The sequence below is a fragment of the Leucopleurus acutus genome (genome assembly GCF_964270905.1).
Source record: "Leucopleurus acutus genome assembly, chromosome: 7".
NCBI classification, from domain to species: Eukaryota; Metazoa; Chordata; class Mammalia; order Artiodactyla; family Delphinidae; genus Leucopleurus; species Leucopleurus acutus.
Window position 1 is genome coordinate 946795 of NC_139150.1, and position 21504 is coordinate 968298.

At 63.6% G+C, this 21504-nt stretch overlaps 1 protein-coding gene across 2 annotated transcripts; it reads right to left on the minus strand.

Annotated features, from left to right (window-relative positions):
* Positions 1–504: 504 nt before the first annotated feature.
* TRAF2 (TNF receptor associated factor 2) lies at positions 505–13290 on the minus strand (the record flags this gene model as incomplete). Of its 2 annotated transcripts, none has more annotated exons than XM_082842483.1 (10): positions 505–1845; positions 2495–2643; positions 3191–3368; positions 3848–4174; positions 5609–5683; positions 7245–7319; positions 8062–8223; positions 12302–12400; positions 12565–12643; positions 13103–13290. In XM_082842483.1, the coding sequence occupies 10 exons, from the start codon at positions 13288–13290 to the stop codon at positions 1627–1629; spliced, it is 1551 nt and encodes a 516-aa protein (XP_082698609.1). In that variant the 3' UTR covers positions 505–1626. The 2 variants fall into 2 exon arrangements, with proteins under 2 accessions (XP_082698609.1, XP_082698610.1); XM_082842484.1 differs by having other exon boundaries at positions 13061–13290.
* Positions 13291–21504: the final 8214 nt, after the last annotated feature.

Below are 21504 nucleotides of genomic sequence, written 5' to 3' on the forward strand. Positions count from 1 at the left end.
CGAGCAGCAGGGCTGGACGGGATGGGACAGGCGGCGGGATGCTCGGGACAGGCGGCGGCGGGATGCTCGGGACAGGCGGCGGCGGGATGCTCGGGACTGGCGGCGGCGGGATGCTCGGGACAGGCGGCGGGATGCTCGGGACAGGCGGCGGGATGCTCGGGACAGGCGGCGGGATGCTCGGGACAGGCGGCGGCGGGATGCTCGGGACAGGCGGCGGCGGGATGCTCGGGACAGGTTAGGGGGGCAGGGCAGGGAGGCATGTGCCCGAGGGAACGTGGAGGAGGGACACCGTCTGTGTCTGCGCCTCGCCGCCGTGCCATGCTCAGCACACCAGGCGTTCCCCTGGGGGAGGGGAAGAGGGATCTGCAGAGGACTGGGTACACGAGCCTTGCTTGTGGGTGACCGCAGAGACAGAAACTCAAACAGAAAAGGATCCGGACCCATGAGGGCGGAGCCTTGGCCAGTGAAGGAGGTGGTGAGAGGGAAAGGAAGAAGGACTTCAACTTTTCCGCAATGTTTCTCTTTAATTAAAATACAGAATTCAAAACGTGTACACGTGTTAATCCTGGACACACGGAGCTTATTACTCTGTGCCTTTCAATTCTTTAACTTCTCAAAACAGAGAAGCGACAACGTTGTCACGGTCCTCCGTAAGGACTCCAATCGAGCACCCAGTCCCGGTCACTAGTGCACCTGGGTGTGGCCAGCTCCCGGCCAGGACGCCGTGCCCATCCTGCAGCCCCGGGCTGAAGCCCTGACCGGGTCCAGCCGAGGTGCAAGCCTGTGCTCAGGCTGCCCGGGCTCTGCTGCTGTCGAGGAAACACCTGGAGGCCGGGCAAGTCCTGGTCCTGGGGAGATGCCACCTGTCAGGTCCCAAATGCAGACAAAGCCGTCGGCCACCCTTCCAGGCCCGTGGGCCCTGCACAGAGGGGCGGGGCAGGCCCAGAATCGGGGGCACGCACGTGGCACTGCTCTCCAGGGCAGACCCTGGGGAGCCTGAGGGACGAGGAGCTGCCCAGCTAGTAACATCACAGAAAAGAGAATGGCTGGCTTTACTGAGGCCCGCACCAGCCAGCCTGCAGTGTCAGGGAGCCCACGGAACCACTCAAGGAGCTGGCGACACACGGGGCGTGCAGGCCAGCAGGCCAGGAGGCCCTGGCCAAAGTCACTGATGGCCAGGACGAGAGCCAGATGGACACCACTCACCGCAGAGATTCAAGGGTTTAACAGCAACTCCTCCACACCCAACAGGGAAGCCAACGTGTCTTGCGGAGGCTGGGCAGGGGGGTGCTGGACGTGCGCCCTGCACGCGCCACGGGGCAGGGGACATGGGATGCCCTCCCCGCCTGCCGGCCTGATCAGACTGGCCCAGCAGGGCTCTCCCTGGAGTGGCAGCCGGGCCCGAGACCGTCCCTCCTCTCCAGCAGCTCCTCACTGTGGCCCCGGCCGCCCCGCTGCAGGCTGAGGGCTCCACACCTGCACAGCCCACCTGCTGGGGACACACGGGCCTACAGCCCACCCCGATGGCCTTGGGCTGCACCCCTTCCCGGGAGGCGGCCCCTGCCTCTGGGACGTGAGCTCGCAGGTGCCCGCCCAGCACAGTGGCCCTGCTCCCGTGGGCAGCAGCTAGAGCCCTGTCAGGTCCACTATGGCCTTGATGAAGATGGCGTCATCACGCACGTAGGAATTCTTGGCCTCCATCTTGGAGACGGGGCAGAAAAGCGGGCAGCCGCTCGCGATGTTCATGTCGCTGACCGGCCTCTGGAACGAGGATGAGGTCACGTCGGGCCTGAAGGCGTCAATCACATGCTCCCGGTTGTTCTGGTCCAGCAACATCAGGGTCACCTGGGAGGAGAGCGCCCAGGGGACAGCACGTGAGTCACAGCCTGCCCAGCCGGCGGGAGCCCGGTCTGCAGTCGCGTGCCAGGAGCACAGCCGCCACGGGTCTGCCCGGTCTGTCCGTCTGTGCCCGTCCCGGCGTCTTCTGTCCACTGACACCAGGATCCGAGGCTGAAGCCCAGGACCCCGCGCCACGTCCATTTGTGCTTTTTTCTGACAACACTTGTCTAAGGGACGTTTTCTCACCAAAGAGCTCACGCAGCTGTCCCCGCCCCCAGGAACAGCACCCCTCAGGGAGAAGCACGAGCCAGCCCCGCGCTCAGTGACGCCACCTCCTCCACGAGGGCCACGGGGCTGCCCAGCGTCGTCATGGCGTCTGTCCTGACTAGTGCCTGGGTCTCCGATTCCTCCCCCACGTGGGCTCTGGCTTCCCAAGGGTTGGGCCATGCCCTCAGATCAAGGCCCCCTGGCGGCCCCCCTTCCTTGGGACAAACTCTGAGGCAGCACCACCACTAACTGCTGGTCCCGAGTGGCTGACCAGCGGCATGGCCCAGGAGACAATGGACACTGCCCGAGCACTGAGGCGTGGTGACGCCGACACCTGTCACCCACGGGCTCCCGCGTGCCCGCACAGCCGGGGCAGGGCCTTGCGCACCTTCTGGTTGAAGGGCCAGTGCAGGAGGGCGTCGTGGGGGCCCTTCATCAGAACGAAGAAGAGGGACAGGTGCGTCCCGCGCCCAGTGCCATCTCCGTTCAGGTAGGCGCGCAGACACATCTTGTAGCCGTACCTGCTGGTGTAGAAGGCTGTGGGGAGGTGCTGGTGAGCGCCCAGGGCTCAGCCCATGCGGCCACCTCCCCCGGAAACACACACGCGCCACTCAGGGTGGAGGGCACAAGGAGGGAACGTTCTCCTCCAGGCACGCAGTTAGCTGCTCGTGCAAACAGACTTCTCTTGAAAATGGAAGTAGTAATCAGACACAGCACTTTTAAGAAACCCTAAATGCGACCCCGCACTGGCCCTGCTACCAACCGGGAAGGAACCTCAGGGGCTGGACTGAGACTTGAGCACCAGGCAGGGGCTCTGGGCAGAGGGGCTGCGGTTGGACTGAGCCCGACCTGGACAAGTCTCATGTCCAACGGGGAGCAGAGGGGGCGACCACGGACACGGTGGGCCTGCCGTTTAAGGAACGAGATGTGACCCTGACGTGAGGCTGGTGACTGTGGGCTGAGGAGCTGGCTCCGCCGGGGGGCCCTGCTGCTCCCGGCCGCAGCAGGGGGCAGACCCCAGCCCAGACATGCGGGGGCCCAGGGTGGCAGCAGCTCAGGGGGAGGGCAAGTTCCGGAAGAACACCTGGGGAGAAGATGGCGGGCGTGCGGCCAGCCACGGCTTCCTGGCGCTTCCTGGCGAAGTCCGGGATCTTCCAGATGAACACCCCGTCGAAGGTGGACGCCTCCATCTCGTGGACCTTCTGCTCCAGGTCGGCCATGGCCAGGTCCTTCAGGCCGATGCTCCTCTCCAGCTGCTGCACCTGGGGGCACGGGGCCCGTCAGGACGCGCCCCTGGGGCGCCGGGCCAGAGGGGCCTGGGGCTCACCCGCCTCCACAGAGACCAGCTTCCCTCTGGGAGGAACATGCTATGAAACGACCCCCGTGCCCAGTGCCTCAGCCTTGCTGGGTCAGCTGCTCTCGGATGGGCTCCATGCCCACGAGACCCCCGACCCCAGGAGGAAACGTGCTCGCTCGTGGGAGCCGCGTGAAGCTCCAGGCACGCTCCCCACGGCCGCCTCTGCCCCCAGTCAGAGGAGAGGCTCCACCAGCGGCCTCGCTGAGCCCCGCGTCGGGCCCTGCGGGAAGGGGCTCAGAGAAGAGCTCCGTTCAGGCCCAGCACGGAGAGCCGAGTGCCCGCTGGAAATGCAGGCGCTGTCCTCAAACTCCTGGCTCTGCAGCCCCCTGAGCCCCTGGCACCCGCCCGACGAGGCCTGGGCACCGCGGGCGAGCGGGCACAAACCTTATTACTCAGGGCTTCGATCCTGTCTTGGTCCAGCCGGTGCTGCCGGCCGCAGGCCTCGGCAGTCACGGCCACCCGCTCCACCTCCCGGTTCAGCACGCAGACGATGTTCTCGAAGGTGGCCGTCTTCCGCTCCAGGGCCTCGCACCTCTGCAGCAGCTCCGCCGCCTGGGAGGGCGCTGCCCCCGGGCCTGGCGTGCTGGCCCCCCAGCCCTGCTCGCCCTGGCTGAGGAGGGGGGGCCCGGCCTCCAGGAGGGCGCCCAGAAGCAGGGCCAGGTGCTCCCGGAGACGCTGCGCCTCGTGCTCCTGCAGCCTCTCGCCCTCCACCTGCCGAGGCACGACGCCCGCTTTCAGTCCCGGGGGCCCGCGGCCGCACACCTCGCTAGAGCACCGGAGCCCGGCGCGCGGCGGCGACACATGGGTGACCTGCCCTCTCGCTCACCTGCCAGCACTGCGTCTGTCACTGTCTGAACTCAACCACGTCTGCGAAACACAGACCTCCCTACGTGACTCACTCGTGTTTCAGGTGATGGGAGAAACACCGCGGCTGGGCGGGGGGAGGGGGATAGAACCATCTTAAATAGTCCCTACGGATCTGGCTTTGCAGCCACATCCCTTCCAAAGCTCCACGAGTTTGGAGGGTCAGACAGCCTCAAAAAGCCTAAAGTGGAAAGAAAGGGACGAACCTCCGTGTGAGGCCCAGCGCCCGGGAGCGCCCTGGGATGGCCGGGCACCTGAGGCTTCCGGAAGCTGGGCCGAGGCCAGCTGGATCCACAGGGTCAATAGGACACTCGTCCTCACTGGGACGTGAAGAGGCCGTGGCAGCGTGTGCCCTAGGCCCTTCCTCTGGCCTCTAACGTCCCCCACGCCAGGGATCCCCGGACCTGAGCGGGAAATGACCACACCGTGTTGCCCAGAAGCAGGATGTCAAACACAAACCCAGGAAACGGGAGGGGCACTGCCCTTGTTCACCCTCATTAGAAAAAACAAAGCAGGACACCGAGACCAAGTGTTGTGAAGTCACCAAGTGACAACACCGCCAGGACTGCTGCCACCGGAAATGCTGCTGGGGTGTCGCTGAGAGCAGAAGGCTGGTGTGCCGTATCTATAGAGCCAGCCTCCGCTTGCAGGGCCTGCACACGCCCAGCCCTCGGGGGCACAGAATAGGTGGGAAAGGAGGGCAAGGGCACATAAGCAGGGAGCTGCCCAGGCCCGAGGGAGCCGCACAGAAGCTGGTAGGTGCGGCGGGCAGACAGGAGGTGGGTCAGGGCCCGGGGCAAGTCAGCGTGCTGGAGGACAGCCAGGCCGGTGACCGGGGTGTGGTGACGCAGGAGGGCCACGCAGGCCACAGAGGTGAGGCGGGGAGGCAGAGAGGCTCCAGGACCCGTCTGCAGGCAGAACGGAGGCTCTTCTGGGAGACTGGATGTGATGGGAGAGACAGGAGGCAGCTCCAGAACGACCACTGCGCTTTTGGCCAGAAGAGCCGGGTGGAGCAAGGTGTGCTTTTTGGGTGAGGTGAGAGGACGGGCAGAGAGGCATCGCTAGACCTCAGGGGGCAGCGACACGCTGGGGGTTCCCAGCAGCTGGGCGGTCAAGGCTGGGCACCAGGGATCACCTGGGGGACGAGCGGACAGAGCCGGGACACCTGAGGGCCGGATTGGAGGTGGAGTGGAGACCGTGTCCGCACGGCGCGGTCACGTCCGCCGGCCTCTGCTTGGGAACCAGGAGCTCCCGGTGGTCCCGCCGCAGACCTGGACTCACCATCTCGGGGCAGCCGACAGCGTGGAACCTGCAGGGGACTCGGCATCTGCCACATGTCCTGACGTGGTCCTGAAACTGACGGGCCTGACATCAGACACCGGTCCCCCTCTGCTCCAGCCGCTCCCACACCGACTGGGTCAGCGTCCCATCAAAGGACCCTTGCACCCGCCCCACTGGCCTCTGCACGCTCGGGCCAGACAAAACCCCACAACCTGCTCCCAAAGCTGCGGTGCACACTCACGCACACACGCAAACACGTGTACGTGTGTGTTTGAGGCACGTGGGCCATCTGGGATCGCCTGCAGAGCCCGTCCCGCGCGTGGGCCTCTGCGTCCCAGAGAGCAGCCCTGCCCACCCCCTCCCTCACAGGCCGGTCTGAGGCCCTGGGGCCTGGGGGCCGACAGCCTGGGTTCCAAACGGAGCCAGGAGTGAGACCAGCAGCCTGACCAGGGATCAGACCCCACTGCTGACCCGGCGTGGCGCTGGCCCATGGCCACACTCAGCAGAGCAGAACCCATGACCCAGAGCGTGGCCAGGTGACCCAGCAGTGCCTGGGCCGAGGGAGACACAGCCAGACCGGCATTGCCAGGAGTGGGGGGAGGGGAAGGGGCAGCCACTGGCCTCCACCTGCCAGGGACCCAAAATGTGGGAAATCAGACTTACGCCTGCAGGAAACAGAATTTCCTCTGCACCTGGGAGCGGAGAACAATCCCAACTCTGGATCAAAATCCAGAGACAATGAGAAAAACCTTGCAAAGTGCCCCCAACACAGAAGCAAACCAAAAGCACCGTTAACTAAAAGGACAAACAACTGCAACTTACAGCCCTGATAGACAAAGAGCTCCAAAAACAGAGAAAACAGGACAAGTGCCCTGCCAAGAAACGCACGGGAGTCACAACTGCTCCCCAGGAAAGAAACGCAGGTGAAGTTCAGGCAGAAAGCTCGCGGTCACGCTCACAGCTTGAGAAATGCCGCCTAAACTAGCCTGGGTGCTGTTTTCACCCATCACGTGGGAGAGGCGTGCGCGACCGAGGACAGCTCGGGAGGGGTCCGCGCCCCACCAGCTTCCGGAAGCACCCTCTTCCCAGCTCTTGCCCTGGAGCACTGTAACCGTTGCACAAATCCACGAGGGCGCAACCTCAGAAGCTCAAAAGAAGAGACGAAGGGGCCTCATGGAACAAACTGCAGCTGCCTCCCCGGGGACCAGGCGCGGGCTTCCCACAGGCATGTGAGCATACGCCCTCCCTCTCTCCCAGAGCATGGAGGCCGCCTGGCCGCCACCACCACCACCGACTCAGCTCCCAGCACAGCCAGGGCGGGCCTGGGGGCCTGCCTGTGGAACCAGCGCCACAGCAGGAGCACAGACAAGCCACCGCCCTGTCCTCAGGGACAGAGTCCTCAGGGACAGAGACCTCCCGCAGCGAGAAGAGCCAGGTAAACAGTCCAACTGCCCAGATCCCCGCTCCCTGGGGCCAAGTGGCTCAGACGCAAGGCTGCGCAGCCGGAGGGGGGGGAGGGGGGTGGCGGGAAGAGGAGGAGCCTGCGACCCCACCCCTGGGAACCCCACCCCCAGAGCCGAGGTGTGGCCTGTCCTTTGAACACCACGCTGCTCAGGGGCACCAGGGGAGCGCTTACTTTCTCGCGTGTGATCTTCTTCTTGCCGCAGCCCTCGCAGGTCAAGGGGAACTTGGGGCAGACCTGGTGGTGCGCCTGGAAGAGACGGGGCAGCCGTCAGAGCTAGGGCCAGGCCAGCAACGCTCCTGAGCCCCGAGGTGGAGACGGCATGCGACACGGGGCTCTGCAGATTCAGGACCTGCCCTCGCCTGGCAGCCGCTGGGGCAACACCAGGAGGAGGAGCGCCCCAGCGCCCCGAGAGTACTGCCACCCGGGTGCCAGGCTGGCGGACTTCCTGGTGGTGGGGGACCCAAGCGGCCAGAGCACCTCCGAGACCCCTGACGAGATGCGCAGCGTGGGCGCCCCGAAGTCTCGGGCCCTGGGCTGCCTCTAGAGCTGAGCTTCCCGGGCGTGAAAAACACCTCAAGGACCCGACCAGCCAAATGCAGACTAACGGCCGGCTTCTTCAACAAACAAACGGCAGAGAGAAAAAGACACCCACAGGGAAAGGCTGAAGGTGAAGAGACCTGCAGACACCAGGGGGGCGTCTGGGTCCCGACCCAGCAGATCCACGTGACCCACACGGACAGACTCCAGAAACGTGGGCACCGAGCTCACTTGTGACCTCAGGAAGCGGGAAGGTGGCCCGCCCTTCACAAACAAGCGACGACTTCCAGATAAAGCCCCACGGCGTTCGGGGCCTGTTCAGCGTGAACCCAGGGAGGCTGCTGCCGAGCGAGAGAGAGGGTGGCGTGGCCGCACGCTGCCATCCCCCTGTGCAAGCGTGCCCCCGAGCCGGGGCCGCCAGGAGCCTCCGAGCCGCCAGGCGCGCGCTCACCTTCATGTCGGCCGAGCAGCAGGGCGCCCTGCAGTGCCGGCAGCTGAGGCTTCGCTCCGGGCACGCGTGCTCCAGGTGGTGTTCCTTCTCGCCCAGGCGCACCAGGCCTTTACACGCCGGGCACTCGGTCAGCACGAACGGGCAGTGTCCTTCGTGGCAGCTCTGGCAACGAAGGGAGCGAGGCGTCGGCGGAGCGCCCGTGGGGTTCTGGGCCACTGCCCCGCCGGCCGTGGACCGGTCTGGGTTCGTTCTTGGCGCTAGGCCACGGGGGCCACCGCGTTCACTCCACTACCCCTGCTCCAGCGCAGAGATCAGAACCCAGATCCAGCAGGCGGCACCCCGCCCTCGGGACACAGAGGGGACAATGAGAGGGGCTGCGGGAACAGGTTCTAAACGGACGGAGGGCAGAGAAGTGATGCCGTGGGGACCAGAGCGAGAAGCGGATGCAAACGCAGGCGCCCACCCGTCCCGACGCCCAGGCTGAGAGTCCCCGTTCCTGCCCTCCTGGAGCTGAGGACGTGCAGGGTGACGTGGCCAGGGAGGCAGGGGCCCAGCCTGGGCTTCCGAAGGGTCAGGCGGGGCCCAGGCGGAGCCCAGTAAAGCCAGCAGCGCGGGGAGGCCCCGACCCGGACAGGCGTGGCCCTGAGCAGCGCAGCACTTGGGGGGCCGCGGCAGCGGGCTGAGCGGAGGTGGCAGCGGCTGAAGAGGTGAGAAAGGGTGGGACCCGGAAACAGGGCTGCAAGCCTAGGGGACAGACAGAAGCTGTGCGCAGCTCTCAGGAAACGCACAGAGGGCGGGCCGGTAAGCAGAGAACGGGAGATGACGGTTTGTTTGCTGTTTTTTAAAAACTGTGGTCAAGTACGCATCACACAAAATCGACCCCTGGTGCCTGGGCACCGAGCACATCCACGCCGTGGGGTCAGCACCTCCACCAAGATTCAGGCTGGGCGCCTGACAAGCTGGGGCAGCTCAGGGCCCCCGCAGAGCTCGTAGAGCTCCGCCGCAGTGACCTTGAGGAAGGAGGAGCCTCACGCGGGCTCTGTCTCCACGTGGCCCACAGTCCGAGGCCGAGCGAACAGGCCGGCTGAGTCTCCACCCCATGCAGCAGGCTTGGCTGCCAGGGCCAAAGCTCACCATTCGGGGAGTGAGCAGTGCTGCCAGGTGAACCCCAGAGACATGGCACGTGTGGTGCTCTCCCAGCAGCCGGGGTGTGGAGACTTCAGATGTGGTGCCCGTGGCACTCCCACCTCCTCACAGGAACCCGGGCTCCACGTCTCCGCAGGGACACACGTCAGATGGAACTCGGCCTTCTCAGCAAGACTCCCCCGTGACCCCCCTCAACCCGACGGGGCTCTGTGGACGCTGCCGCAGAGGCCCGGCCCCAGGACACAGACCGGCCGTGCGGGTGGGCAGGACGCCACTAGGTACAGGGAGCAGAGGGGACACCTTCCCCGAGGGCTCCTGCTCCAGCGACAGCTCCTTAAAGGCTCCACGGCGGCCACGCCCGCGAGGAGCTTCCCTCGACCGCCAGGGCACCCCCAGCTTCCCCAGACAGGGCCCTGGTGTGGCCACACTGAGCACAGCCCGAACAACCACACCGAGCCACAGGGGAGCCCCGGAAACAACCAGGCTCGTGAAACAGAAACGACAGCACCCAGAGGGCACCTGGATCTGATCAGAGCCAAAGAACACGCTCAAGGTGAGCCCCGGGGCCACTGCACAACTGGAGAGCGACGCCCACGGCCAGCGCTGAGCGCCCGGCCCCACACGGCTCGCCACTCAGCGGGTGCCCCTGGGATTCAGAGCCCCGAAGCGCGCACCTGGCGCAGGAGCAGCAGCGCCCTCACAGGCTGGCACGGGCTCCGCGGGCTCCCACTGCCACCAGATGGCTCAGGGAATCAACACTTCAACCAGAGTTCAACCTAAATGCTCAGGCATTTCAACTTTGGATTCCCTGACACGTGAGCACATCCGACTGCTCACCTTTCAGCTGCAAAATGTCCCCATCAGCTGGTCCTCCCTCAGGTCCACGCGGACCCCTCCTCTGAAGCCCGAGGCCCCTTCTCCCTGCTGTTCCTTCCACGTAGCCCCTGCTTCTCGCTTCCAGAAAAGCAGTCCCCAGGGCTGCTATGTGTACTTGGCAGGCACTTCTAACACCTTCTAACTGAACTGGAGTCTTAATTCCCTGAGTTTTTAGAAAATACTAGACGTGGCTGCAAAGGAAAAGCTTATTCAAAGGCTGACCAGGATTTGCCCCACCTCGCCACACTCTCAGGAGCTCAGCCGCAGCCTCAGCATTTCCCAGCACCGCCCCAATTCTGAGCAACCCAAAGGGCAAACGTGTTGGTTCCGGGCTGGGAGCAGGGCCACCGCTGCAGCAAGGTGGCCACCCCACGCCCCGAGGTGGGGTCTCACCCCAGCTAGAAAGAGGTTTACCCGACGTCAAAGGCTGCACCGAGAGACCCAGAGCAGTGCCCGTCTCCCACGTGACCAACCCCAGGGACTTTCCTGAGTTCCCTGGGTGCAGCCAGGGACTTTCCAGCCCGCATGCCTGCAGGGCCGGCGCAGGGCCCACGGGCTGGCTGCAGTCCCAGGCCCTCGGCCAGGGGCCTGCGAAGCCACCACCCGCGCCAGCGGCCTGGAGACGGCAGAAACCCCAGAGGACGCGGGAGCTGGGGTTATTCCGCCTGTCCCTGGGGGTCTTTGGTCCCCTCAAAAGGCGACACAGTACCCGCTGCACTCCCTGCTGGGGCTCCCCACCCGCCCAGGAGAGACCCTGCCTTGAGGCCGGCTCTCCGGACAGCGCTGGGCAACGACAGCTCAGGCCCGTCTGCTGAGCAGGGCCTCGGTGGCAGCACCCCCTGCCTGCGCCCCTGCCCCACGGTGGCCCCTGGGCGTCGGAGGCCTCTGTCCACGGACTGCAGTCCTACTCCCCGGAAGGGCAGAGAGGCCTCTGCTTCCAGGCCCAGGCGCCCGTCAGAGGAAAGCCCAGCTTCTGTCCACCCGGCCACTGGCTCCTCCCCAGAGGCGGCCAAGCAGCTCCTCTGGCAAAACGCAACCGAGAGCCTGAAGCCCACGAAGTCGAGTCGGTCAAGACCAGAGGATGCCGCCGCGCAGCGCCCGGGACGGGAGGCGGGAGGAGCCCCAGGAACCCAGGACCCAGTTCCAGAGCCGACAGGCTCTCCCGTGTCGTGACTCAGTCGCAGCCCGGCGCCCACCCCATGGCAGGGAGGCTGCTCTGTGGCCTGGGCAGCCCTGGGCGTAGGCAAGCCGGGTCCCCTGCAAACAGCCCCTCCAGCCTCGCCAGCCTCGCCGCATGGGACAGCAACAAGGCCTCCCCACCTTAAGGACCCCGCCCATTACTCTGCACCACTGCACACGACCTCCCGGCCCGGGCAGCCTCCACTCCACCTCCTGTCTCACAGGGCTGGTTCCCGCACGTTCTGTCCTCCTCTGCTGGGCTCATCTCCCTGAGACCCCAAAGCTGATTGAGAGTGGCCTCAGCGTGATGTCCCCAAGGTCCGTCCCCGCTGTAGCCTGGGGCGGGGCTCCCTTCCTCTCATGACTGGACACTATTCCGCGGCACGACCAGCCCACATCTTGTGTGTCCCGCCCTCTGCCAGGGACACTTGGCTGCCGGGAACAGTGCTACTGGGAACACTCATGCGCAGGCACCTTGGAAACGGAAGTTTTTAAGGGCGTTTGATCACCAGGAAGAGTGTCCGGAGGGGCTCACAGCCGCAGGTTCAGCTGCCGGAGGCCCAGCACACAGGGACCCCAACTTGCCAGCCTTGCACGGCAGAGACAGGCCTGCAAGATACGCACCCGGCCACTGCCCTTGTCCCTGGCCAGATGCCTTCCTGTGACCCCAGAACGGACGTGCAAGCTACTCCCGCGTCTTCCAGTGGCAGCGCTATCCAAGTGAGGAAAGACAACGAAGTCCCGTCGGCGAGAAAGCTAGTTTCCTGCCTGCGCGGCGCTCTCAGGGCCGGACCAGGGTCCCCGCACACACCCCTGCTCACCGCCACCGCACTGTGGCTGGAGGACCGCGTCCACGGACACACCAGGAAACAGCCCAGACGGGGTGAGCACCCCACCCTGGGCCACACGCCCGGCTCCCCCGGCTCCAGAGTCTAGGTGGGCACGTCCGGAGCAGCAGCTGCACCCCCTTCCGCGGGACTCAGGCGGGCTTGAAGCTGCTCTGCGGGAGGGGCTTCAGCCAGCGCAGGGCAGCCCCTACCTCGTACTCCTTCAGGGTCCCCTTCCAGGTGCAGCCCTCGCTGGAACAGACGGCTGGCAGGCTCTCTACCTCCCTGCGGGCAGCATTGTCCGGGAAAGCCTGGGGAGAGAGCGTACCTTGGGTAAGCCCCCTCCCAGACGCCCACTCGCCTGGCGCCCCACACCACGAGCCTTGCGGGGAGGCTCGGGACCAGGGCGCCTCTCCCACGGCCGTTCCCAGGTTCCCTCTCCCCTCGACACCGTCAGCGTGGACGGCTCACTCACCGAGCTGCTCTCCAGGATAGAGACGCCTTCCTCGTAAATGCCCTCGTTCACGCAGGCGGCACAGTTCTGGGGCCCGGAGCTGGTGGGGAGAGGGGGAGGCCGCACTGTGAAACCCGCCATGGAGGGTGGGAGGCCCGCGGCCTCGCCAACACAGGCCCACGCCACGGCTCGGGCTCTGGAGCCTCTGTCGGCCACCGGCGTGGCCAGCAGACACGACGCACCGTGCGAGACACTCGGGGCCCAGCCCCAAACCCCGGCCCGTCTGAACGCGACCCGCGCAGACGGATGCCAGGACCAGGGGCTGCTGTCCTCCTGCTGACGGGCCGGAGGCCCCACCTCCCGACCCCGCAGGGACTCGGGCGCCCAGCGCAAAGGGAGCGGGAGCCTCCAGGCAATTTTAAACTGTCCACTTCCCACCAGAGACAAGGAGAAGCAGGGCAAACAGACTCTAAGGAGATGCTTGGCTTCACCCCACACCAAAGCAGCCCTGGGCCACGCGGGCGTCAGCGCCCGCTCCTGGCAGCCCCCGGCGCCCCACCTCAAGATGCTGCTCAGGCAGAAGGAACAGTAGCGGTGGCCACACTGGGCCTGGAAGGGCCTGCGCAGGACGTTCCTGCAGGCCGAGCACAGGTACTTGTCCTCTAGCTTGGTCCCCAGGAGGGTCTTGGAGAAGCCAGGCTGCAGCAGGTCCAGGGAGGCGGGAGGGGTCGCGCTGGCTGCAGCCATGAGCACCGCAGCCCCACCAAGGCCAAGCCCTAAGGGAGAGCACAGCGTGTCACGGCGGGTCCAGGGATGTGCAAGGCCTGGACCATTAGGCCTCTGAGAGGCAGGACGTCAGCGCTCCGGGGAGCCCAGCGCAGGCGGGGCTAAGGCTGAGACAGCGGGCACCCGCACGCCCGCCGCAGCCCTGGGCCCAGCGGGCTGTCCTTGTGGCCGCCCGGCCCGGGCCTCTGCTCCCAGGCCAGCTGGCCGGGCTCGCATCTGACCGTGATCGCGGACCCCAATCCTTGCGCCCTGCCATCTCCCCAAGGCTCCAGGTGCGAATGTGTCCTTAGAACATTGGACAGCTTGGCAGGCGACGGCCCCGGGCAGGCCCAAGGAGACAGCCGTACCAACCCTCAGCCCCAGGACAGGGGTGCGGCCTGCGTGCAGCTGCTGCTCTGCTTCCGTCCCCACAGCCAGGGTCCCTCTCGCTTCAGAGCTGCCCTTTGCCGTCCACCAGGCCTTGGTAAGGCCGCCACGCAAGGTACCCAGGATGGGCGAGCGGGCGGAGGGCCCCCCACAGCGCTCAGAGGCCTGCTCTTCGTCCGCTACCCTGGCAGGCCACCCCAGCCCTTCGTGCAAATCCCCGAAGAGCCATCCCTGCCCCCGCACGCCCCCAGCACACACGCCCACGTCTGCTCTGGGGTCTGGGCATGGTCAAGTCAGGACGCTATGAAACTCTGCCCCTTTCTGGGGCGCGGAGGCGGGGGGGTCTGCTTGGGCAGTGACCGTGCACAGGAGGCCACGTGCACTGTCCTAAGCTGGCCCGACACCGAGGGGACAGCACAGACGGTGTCGTCCCCTAGCTGCTGGGCAAAGCCACTCTCAATCAGCTGTGGGGTCTGTAACACAGGAGGCCTTACTCGGAGGGCCCTCCGCAGCTCCCAGGACGTTTCACAACCGACATTCTTGCCTCCAGCCACCAACAGAAGGGATGCTGTGCCCGGGCACCTCAGGAGGGCACACCTCTGCCTCTCTTGCGTTCTCTTCACACTGGCAGGCCTGGCCCCTGGAGGGGCCATCTGTCAATTCGACAGCTGGGGGATCTCATTCCTTCAAGCCCTCACAACACAGACGTGCAAGCATGAGAGGTGCCTTTATTAGTAAAACCTTTTGGTCGACGATGTGAACAAAAAGTCCCAAGAGCTCACGGACACGCCCCCAGTGTGGGCCAGGGCAGCTCAAGGTCAGGCTGTGGTGGCCACACGCGTGTGTGCGTCTGGAACACAGGCCCGTGAAGGTGCACTCCCTCCCGCGTGAGAGGCATCACGTTCCTAGCTTCCCTCTTTTTCTGGTCATGCTAACTAAATTGATTTCGTAACCTTGATGGTTTAAAATATCATGGCTCCAAACTACATGAGAAAGAGTTTTTATTTTTGAATATAACATGAAAAAAAAAAAGCCACCTTCTTTCAGTCGAAACTCTGTATTTGTTATAAGGTGTTAAATAAAATGAAATGTGGGAATTCCCTGGCGGTCCACTCATCAGGGCTTCACACCTTCATTGCCGAGGGCGCGGGTTCAATCCCTGGTTGGGGAAACTAAGATCCCACGAGCCGAGCCGCGCGCGGCCATAAATAAATAAATAGACAAACAAAATAAACAAGATGAAACGCAAAGGCCTCTGTGGCTGCAGCCATGTTTTACACAGGCAGGACCAGAAAGCAAAATAAAAAATGGAGCTCGTGCAAGGCGTAAGGATGAGGGTGACGCTTTTCTCGCTGCCAACCTCAAGCACAGTCTCCAGCGGACCTGTCAGGAGAGACTTTCTTCTTTTGCGATGACTTTCCGCCCGAATGTGGCCGGCCTGGGGGAAACACTTTCTGGCCGACTGACCACACCTTCTGTGGCAGATTGAGCCCATTTTATTAATCCATGGACCTTTACTCCTGTTGGACATAAAAGAACCACAAACGGTCTCTTTCTTGAGCAATAAAGAAGGAAAAGGCCCCAACACACAGCAGGCCTCGTCTTCCCCGCTCAGCGGTCACAGCTACCTGGCGCAGCAGGAGGGTGGGCGGCCACGCGGTCAGAGGGCGCCCCCGCCACGCCCTAGGAGGTCTCAGTGCTTAAGGCCTTAAATGTCTTATTCAAGTCACAGTTATACACTTGAACCCTCAAGAACCGTAATGGAAAACATCATACAGACTCTAAAGTGCCGTGCCCAAACTCAGCGCTGAAAGCCACCCGACCTGCCCGAACATCAGAAGAAACCTCCGCGTCTCTGGCCCTTTCGGACCCTCCTGGCACCACACACTCCACCCACCTGCAGTCACACAGGGCTGGGGGCTGGGCGACCGGCAGCCTTTGTACTTAGGGGTCAGATGTTACAAGCCTCCAATATGGAACCAAACCCCCCTACTGGTCCTTCCAAGCTTCCAGTTTATCTTCCAAATCCTGACTCTCAGGTGACGTGGTAAAAAGCAAGAACTACATCCATTCACACGACTCACCAGGGAGTGTGAACGAGTATTCCCACACGGCCGGCCCTGGTCTCACACTTACCTCACTCCCCAAATACGCTCCAGACGGGAATGCACTAACTTTATACAACAAACTTGCATTTTGTTGAAACGACATTTCTACTAGACACAAAACATCATTTACAGGATAATTTCAGTTACGTGAAGCTCGAGGATAGGCGAAACTAACCTATGACAATAGAAGTTAGAACAGCAGTTACCCTTGGGGTTGGGAACTGGGATACAACAGACGTTGGGTCTTCGTCCTGGTTCTTGGCGCAAAGCACCCAGAACCCCTGGGGCTTCCTGAGCCATGGGGACAGAGGAGCATCTCCGCGGTGGGGGGCGGGGGCGGCGACACTGGCCATTGACTTAATCACCAGTGATTCAATCAATCCTGCCTTCAGAACCGAGCCCCGGTGAAAACCCGAAACGACCGGGTTTGGAGAGCTTCTGGGTTGAACACGTGGAGATGCTGGGAAGGGGGGGCTGGAGAGGGCATGGAGGCTCCGCGTCCCTCCCTGTACCTGGCCCTGTGTCTCTCCCCCAGCGGGCTGTTACGCATGTTTCTCTGAGCCCTTCTAGCAAATTACTGACCCCAAGGAGGGGGTCATGGGGACCCTCAATTTACAGTCTGTCAGTCAGAAGTATGGGAGGTCCCGCCTCCCCACTGGCATCTGAAGTGGGGTGGGGGCAGCCTTGTGCAACCAAACCCTTAACACAAGGGGTCTGTGCTAACTCCAGACGGCCAGTGTCAGAACTGAATTAAACTGCAGGATGCCCAGTCAGCATCTATCAAGAAAGGTAGGGCTTCCCTGGTGGCGCGGTGGTTGAGAGTCTGCCTGCCAATGCAGGGGACGCGGGTTCGTGCCCCGGTCCGGGAGGATCCCGTGTGCCACGGAGCGGCTGGGCCCGTGAGCCATGGCCGCTGAGCCTGCGCGTCCGGAGCCTGTGCTCCGCAATGGGAGAGCGGGAGAGGCCACAGCAGTGAGAGGCCCGCGTACTGCAAAGAAAAAAAAACAAAAGCCAGGCAGAACTGCTTGGTGTGGGGAAACCCACACATCTGGAGTCAGAAATCCCGTGAGACGCGAAACAGAGAAGCTTTCCATGTGGGAGGGTCAGTGCTGCCTGAGGGATGTGAGGGCTTCCGGAAGGCAAGGCACGACTGTATATGTGGACACAGGCGCATCTGCCTGTACATTTAGGACTTGTGCATTTTGCTGTATGTATGCCTCATTTTAAAAAGAAAGAGATGGGGTTTCTATTCCCGAGAGTCGAAAGAAAGATGGTGAAATCCCTAATTATGGTACACCCATGCACGTTTATCCAGAATAACCCTGCTTCATAGTATTAACAATGGCAGAATAACCTCAAAAACCGGTTTTAACACAAAAGAAGCCCCCCAGGTGGGGCTGCATCTCCCTCCTGCCTCCCCACCCCCAGGAGAGTGGGGGGCATCTGGCACCCCACCGCTGTTCTGCCATTTCCTGTGCCCCCTTCCCAAGCCCAGGTCCCGCCTGGGTACACATCAGGAGGACCCCGGGAAAGAGCCGTCCCTGTGAGAAATCACAGAGACCCCCGACTGAGCCGGAGGCCGCTGGGCAGCTGGGCTCCATCGTCCTCAGCCTGGTGTGTGGGGGTCAGGGACTAATTCTCAGAAGGCTACGTTGCTGCCCAAACCAACATCACATCAGGTGTCGGAGCACTTGGCTGCCGGGGGCCACCTGTTGCCAGCAGACACACGGGTTCAACCCAGGAGCTTCCCTCTGGGATGCCCCAATGCAAGGACCAAACTCCCCCAAATCCACGCTCCACTGAAAGCTGCCCCTGCTGCACGCCACGCTGGGCCCCCAGGTCCGAGACTCCTGAAGCAACTCCCGGGGACCTGCGACCGCACACAGCGTGTGTCCTCATCCACGTGAACGTTAGCGCTGACACTACCTTCAACTTCGTTCAAGCTCAACGTGATGCCAAGCGGTCTGGTACCAACTTAACGCCCAACAACCGTTTACACTAAAGCACACAGCAAACGCTGCGCCGTCCCTCCCGCCCGCGCCCACTCACGGCTACTCGTGCCACCAACACACCCAGATTCTTATGAAAACCTGGGGCCATCAACAGGGAGACGCTGATCAATGACGCAGCGCTTCGGCCCCTTTGAGGCCTCAGCCCCACCTCACGCCCACCTCAAACGGGCCAGGAAATCCACTGGCTCTACCCGCTACAAACATCCAGGACCTGACCACACTGCTACCACTGGGCCCGGCCACCGTCCACTGTGACCTGACTCACCGCAGGAGCCTCCCGAGGCCCTTAAGTACGAGCTGGGGACTTGGGCTCCTCCCTCAGACCCCCAGGCTTCCAGGGCCTCTGCTGCACGGCTTCCTGAACAACCCTCGCCTCCCCGCACCGTTCCTCGGCCCGGGCAGCATCGCGGGCCTGGAGGCAGGGAGGAGGGACCCGGGCCCATGGGAGGCGCAGGGTGCCCTCCGTGCTCCCAAGGCTCCCGCCGGTCACTGGCTCCTACACCCGTGTCTGACCCTTCCTCCGTGCTGCACCACTGGCCCAGCCGGGCACCACCCCACCACAAAGCAGGGCACCCCAATCCTGGAGCCCGCACTGTAGTCACCTCCACTACTCACCTCCTACCCCCACCGCTGCTGTGTCCTCGCCTCCCTAAATCACAGCCAGTCCCCAAGAACACCTGCCCCAAACGCCATCTCCACCGCCTGCTGGCCCTGCAGGGAACACGGTGGCCACTCTGTTCCTGCTCAGAGCCAGGGGACAGCTTCCGCGGAGCCTGCCCCCCTCACTCCCCGAGGCTCAGCCGCCCAGGCCTTTGGGGGTGATCCTCACCCACCTCCGTGAAGGAGCAGGCCCAGGACACAGGGAGGACAGCTGTGGACACAGGAACAGACGGAAGGGGTGCACCCCATTCTTGGCATGATCTGTGGAACCTGTGGGTCATTTTTTCTGGGTTTTCTTCTCTGGACCTTCCTCCCCTTGCCCGTGTGTGCGCTGCCCTGTGGTGGAAACCCACCTGCCGGACCGTGCCCAGTCCACGCTGGTGTGCTGACCGTGCGGGCGGGCGGGCAGGCGGGCTGGCGTCTCTCACTGCCAGAGGGGGGCCCACACCTGGCTCAGAACTAAGTCAGAAGGCCTTTTCTTCCCAGAGAAAACATTTTCTCCAGCACCAAGTGATGGCTGTAAATTCCGTGCTCTAGTCCACAGTTTACGACCACTGTTGAAACAACCCATTTCTTCAGGTCCCCAGAGGAATGATGTGTGTGTTTGTCTCCCCAGAGGGCGCGAGCCTGTGATGTACATACGGGACCTGCGCTCTGTCGCTCCGCATGGATGTTTCCAGGCCCCTGCTGTGCATCACGCGTGGAGCTGGGGAGACTGGGCAGCACCGTTACCGATGCGGCCAACAGGCGAGGGCCACAGGGCACAACGCAACCGCAGGTGGCACAGGTCTGGGACGCAGGGGGGACACCGGAAGGGCCCATGGCGCGGCCTGGGTGTGTCAGGAGGTGCGCTCAGGGCTGTCCCAGGCCAAAGGACCAGAGAGCACAGAGGCCCAAATCACAGCTCCGGCCTTTGGGAGCTGCAGCCTCACGGGGGCTGGGCTGTGTCCCCAGGCGTGGGCTGAGGTGGGGGACCGGCCAGGCTGGGGCCTGGAATCAGAGACAGCGGCTGCTCGAATGTGTGAAGATGCTACTGCTGAAAGCACTGAAAGCTGCTACTCCTCAGAAAAGCTTTCAAAAAACCACTGCTTAGGATTTTGTTTGTTTGAAATTCAAGGCTGAGTTCTGCGGTATGTAAATTACACTGCAATAAAGCTGTTAAAAATAACTCAAACAACAATTCTGGGCTCTTGGGACCCCCACCTAGAGCCAGTAACTGAGTGGCTAAACGCTGTGGTCCTCGCCGGGGACATGTGGTCCCTGAGTCACGCGCGGCCCGGCGTCAGGCCTGGCACGCCCCCTGCTCTGCTAGACTCAAGGCCGGGCGGAGCGGCTGCTGTCACAGGCGCAGCTGTCCCCACCGTCCAGTCCACGAGGAGCCCGCTCTGCCTCCAAGGAGCGTCTGGCCCGCACACACAGCAGTTTCCCGAGTCCCCACGCCAGGCTCCGTCCGCCCCGGCAGCTCCCTGGACCCCTGCATCCTCCCCATCCACCTCGGGGCTCGGTGTCACCGTCGGACAAGGCCCAAGCTCGGGGGGTCGGAGACACGGGGACAGGGCCCGGGGCAGCAAGCGACAAGCGGCGACCCCCGAGGTCCAGGCCGCCCGCGGAGCCCGTCCGGACCCCGAGCGGGGCAGGAAGCCCCTCGGGGGCAAGAAGGGGTGGGGCACCGCAGCCGAGGCTCGGGGGCGGCCCGGGGGGCGTGGACCCCGCGCGGACCCGGGCCGGCCGCCGTGGACGCCCCGCCGTTCGCGAACTTTCCTGTGAGGGGCCCGCTCCGACTTTCAGTTTCCGGCTCCGAGAAATCCCCTCAGGCCCGCGCGCCGCGGCGGCCGTGCCTCCCGCCGGACCTCCTGGCACCGCGCGCCCCCCCGCCCCCGCCCCTCGACCTAGACCCCGAGCCCCAACCCCAATCCCCGCGGCGCGACTCACCAACCGCCGCCGCGCGCCCGGAACTGCCTGCCCGCCTGCCGCCGCCGCCGCCGCCGCCGCCGCCGCCCCGCCCACGAGCCCGCCTGATGGACTGATGTGGAGACCTACCAGGAGAGAGCAGGAAGCCACACAGGGCCCCGATTGACCAGCTTTCTCCCCCGCCCCCTGCTTCGGGCCCTCCCTCCTGACGGACTGACACAAAAGCCTACCAAGTGCCCGCAGAGAGCCACAGCGGGCGTCGATTGGTCAGCTTTCTCCCCCGCCCCTCCCACCTGGGCCCTCACTACTGACTGACTGACACAACAGCCTACCAAAAGCGCGCAGGGAGCCGCAGCGGGCGCCGATTGGGCGGAGCTGACGCGGCTAGGGTACTTAAGTCGCCCGCGGACGCTCTCTAGGCAGAGTCCGCCTTCGCGGGCGCGGCTCACTGGCTGGAGGGTGTGGTCCCGCTGTTCCCGCAGAGGGTTAGCTCCAGGCGCAGGGCACCACGGCGATACCCGGCGCAGGGCTGGGCCCCAGTGTGGGTTACATTTATGAGAAAAAGTACAAATAGACGCCGCTCACCTAAAGGGTAGGAAGGCCTTAGAGGTCTCCTTTCGGAGTAAATGTTCTAGATCTAGGTAGTGGCGACGGTTGCCCGACATTACAAAGTACAAATGACACTGAATTGTAAGCTTTAAAACGGTTTAAACGGTGAATTTTATCTTATGTGAATTTCACCACCAAACAAAACAATATGCACAGCCTATGGCACATGGACACACACAAGTGGAAATATTTAGAAAGGAAGCGCTGGTCTTGACCAGAAAAAAGGGGCGGCACCCTGCCGCTAAGTGTGTGACCTGAGGACAAGCCGTTTCTCATCTGCTAAAGGAGAGTGGGGACAATTTGGATTCTCTCCTGTGGAATACAGCTTTCTAAATACCTGAGAACAGCGTCTCATCTGATACCAGCACCCGGAAATGGGGACGGCCCTCCCCATTTTGCAGAAAAGGAAAGATTACGAGAGGCAAGATTCCTTACCCAGGTCACACAGCACACTGGGCACCCCCGCTCCAGCGGGAGCATCTGAAGCCACGCAGACTGTTCAAGGACAG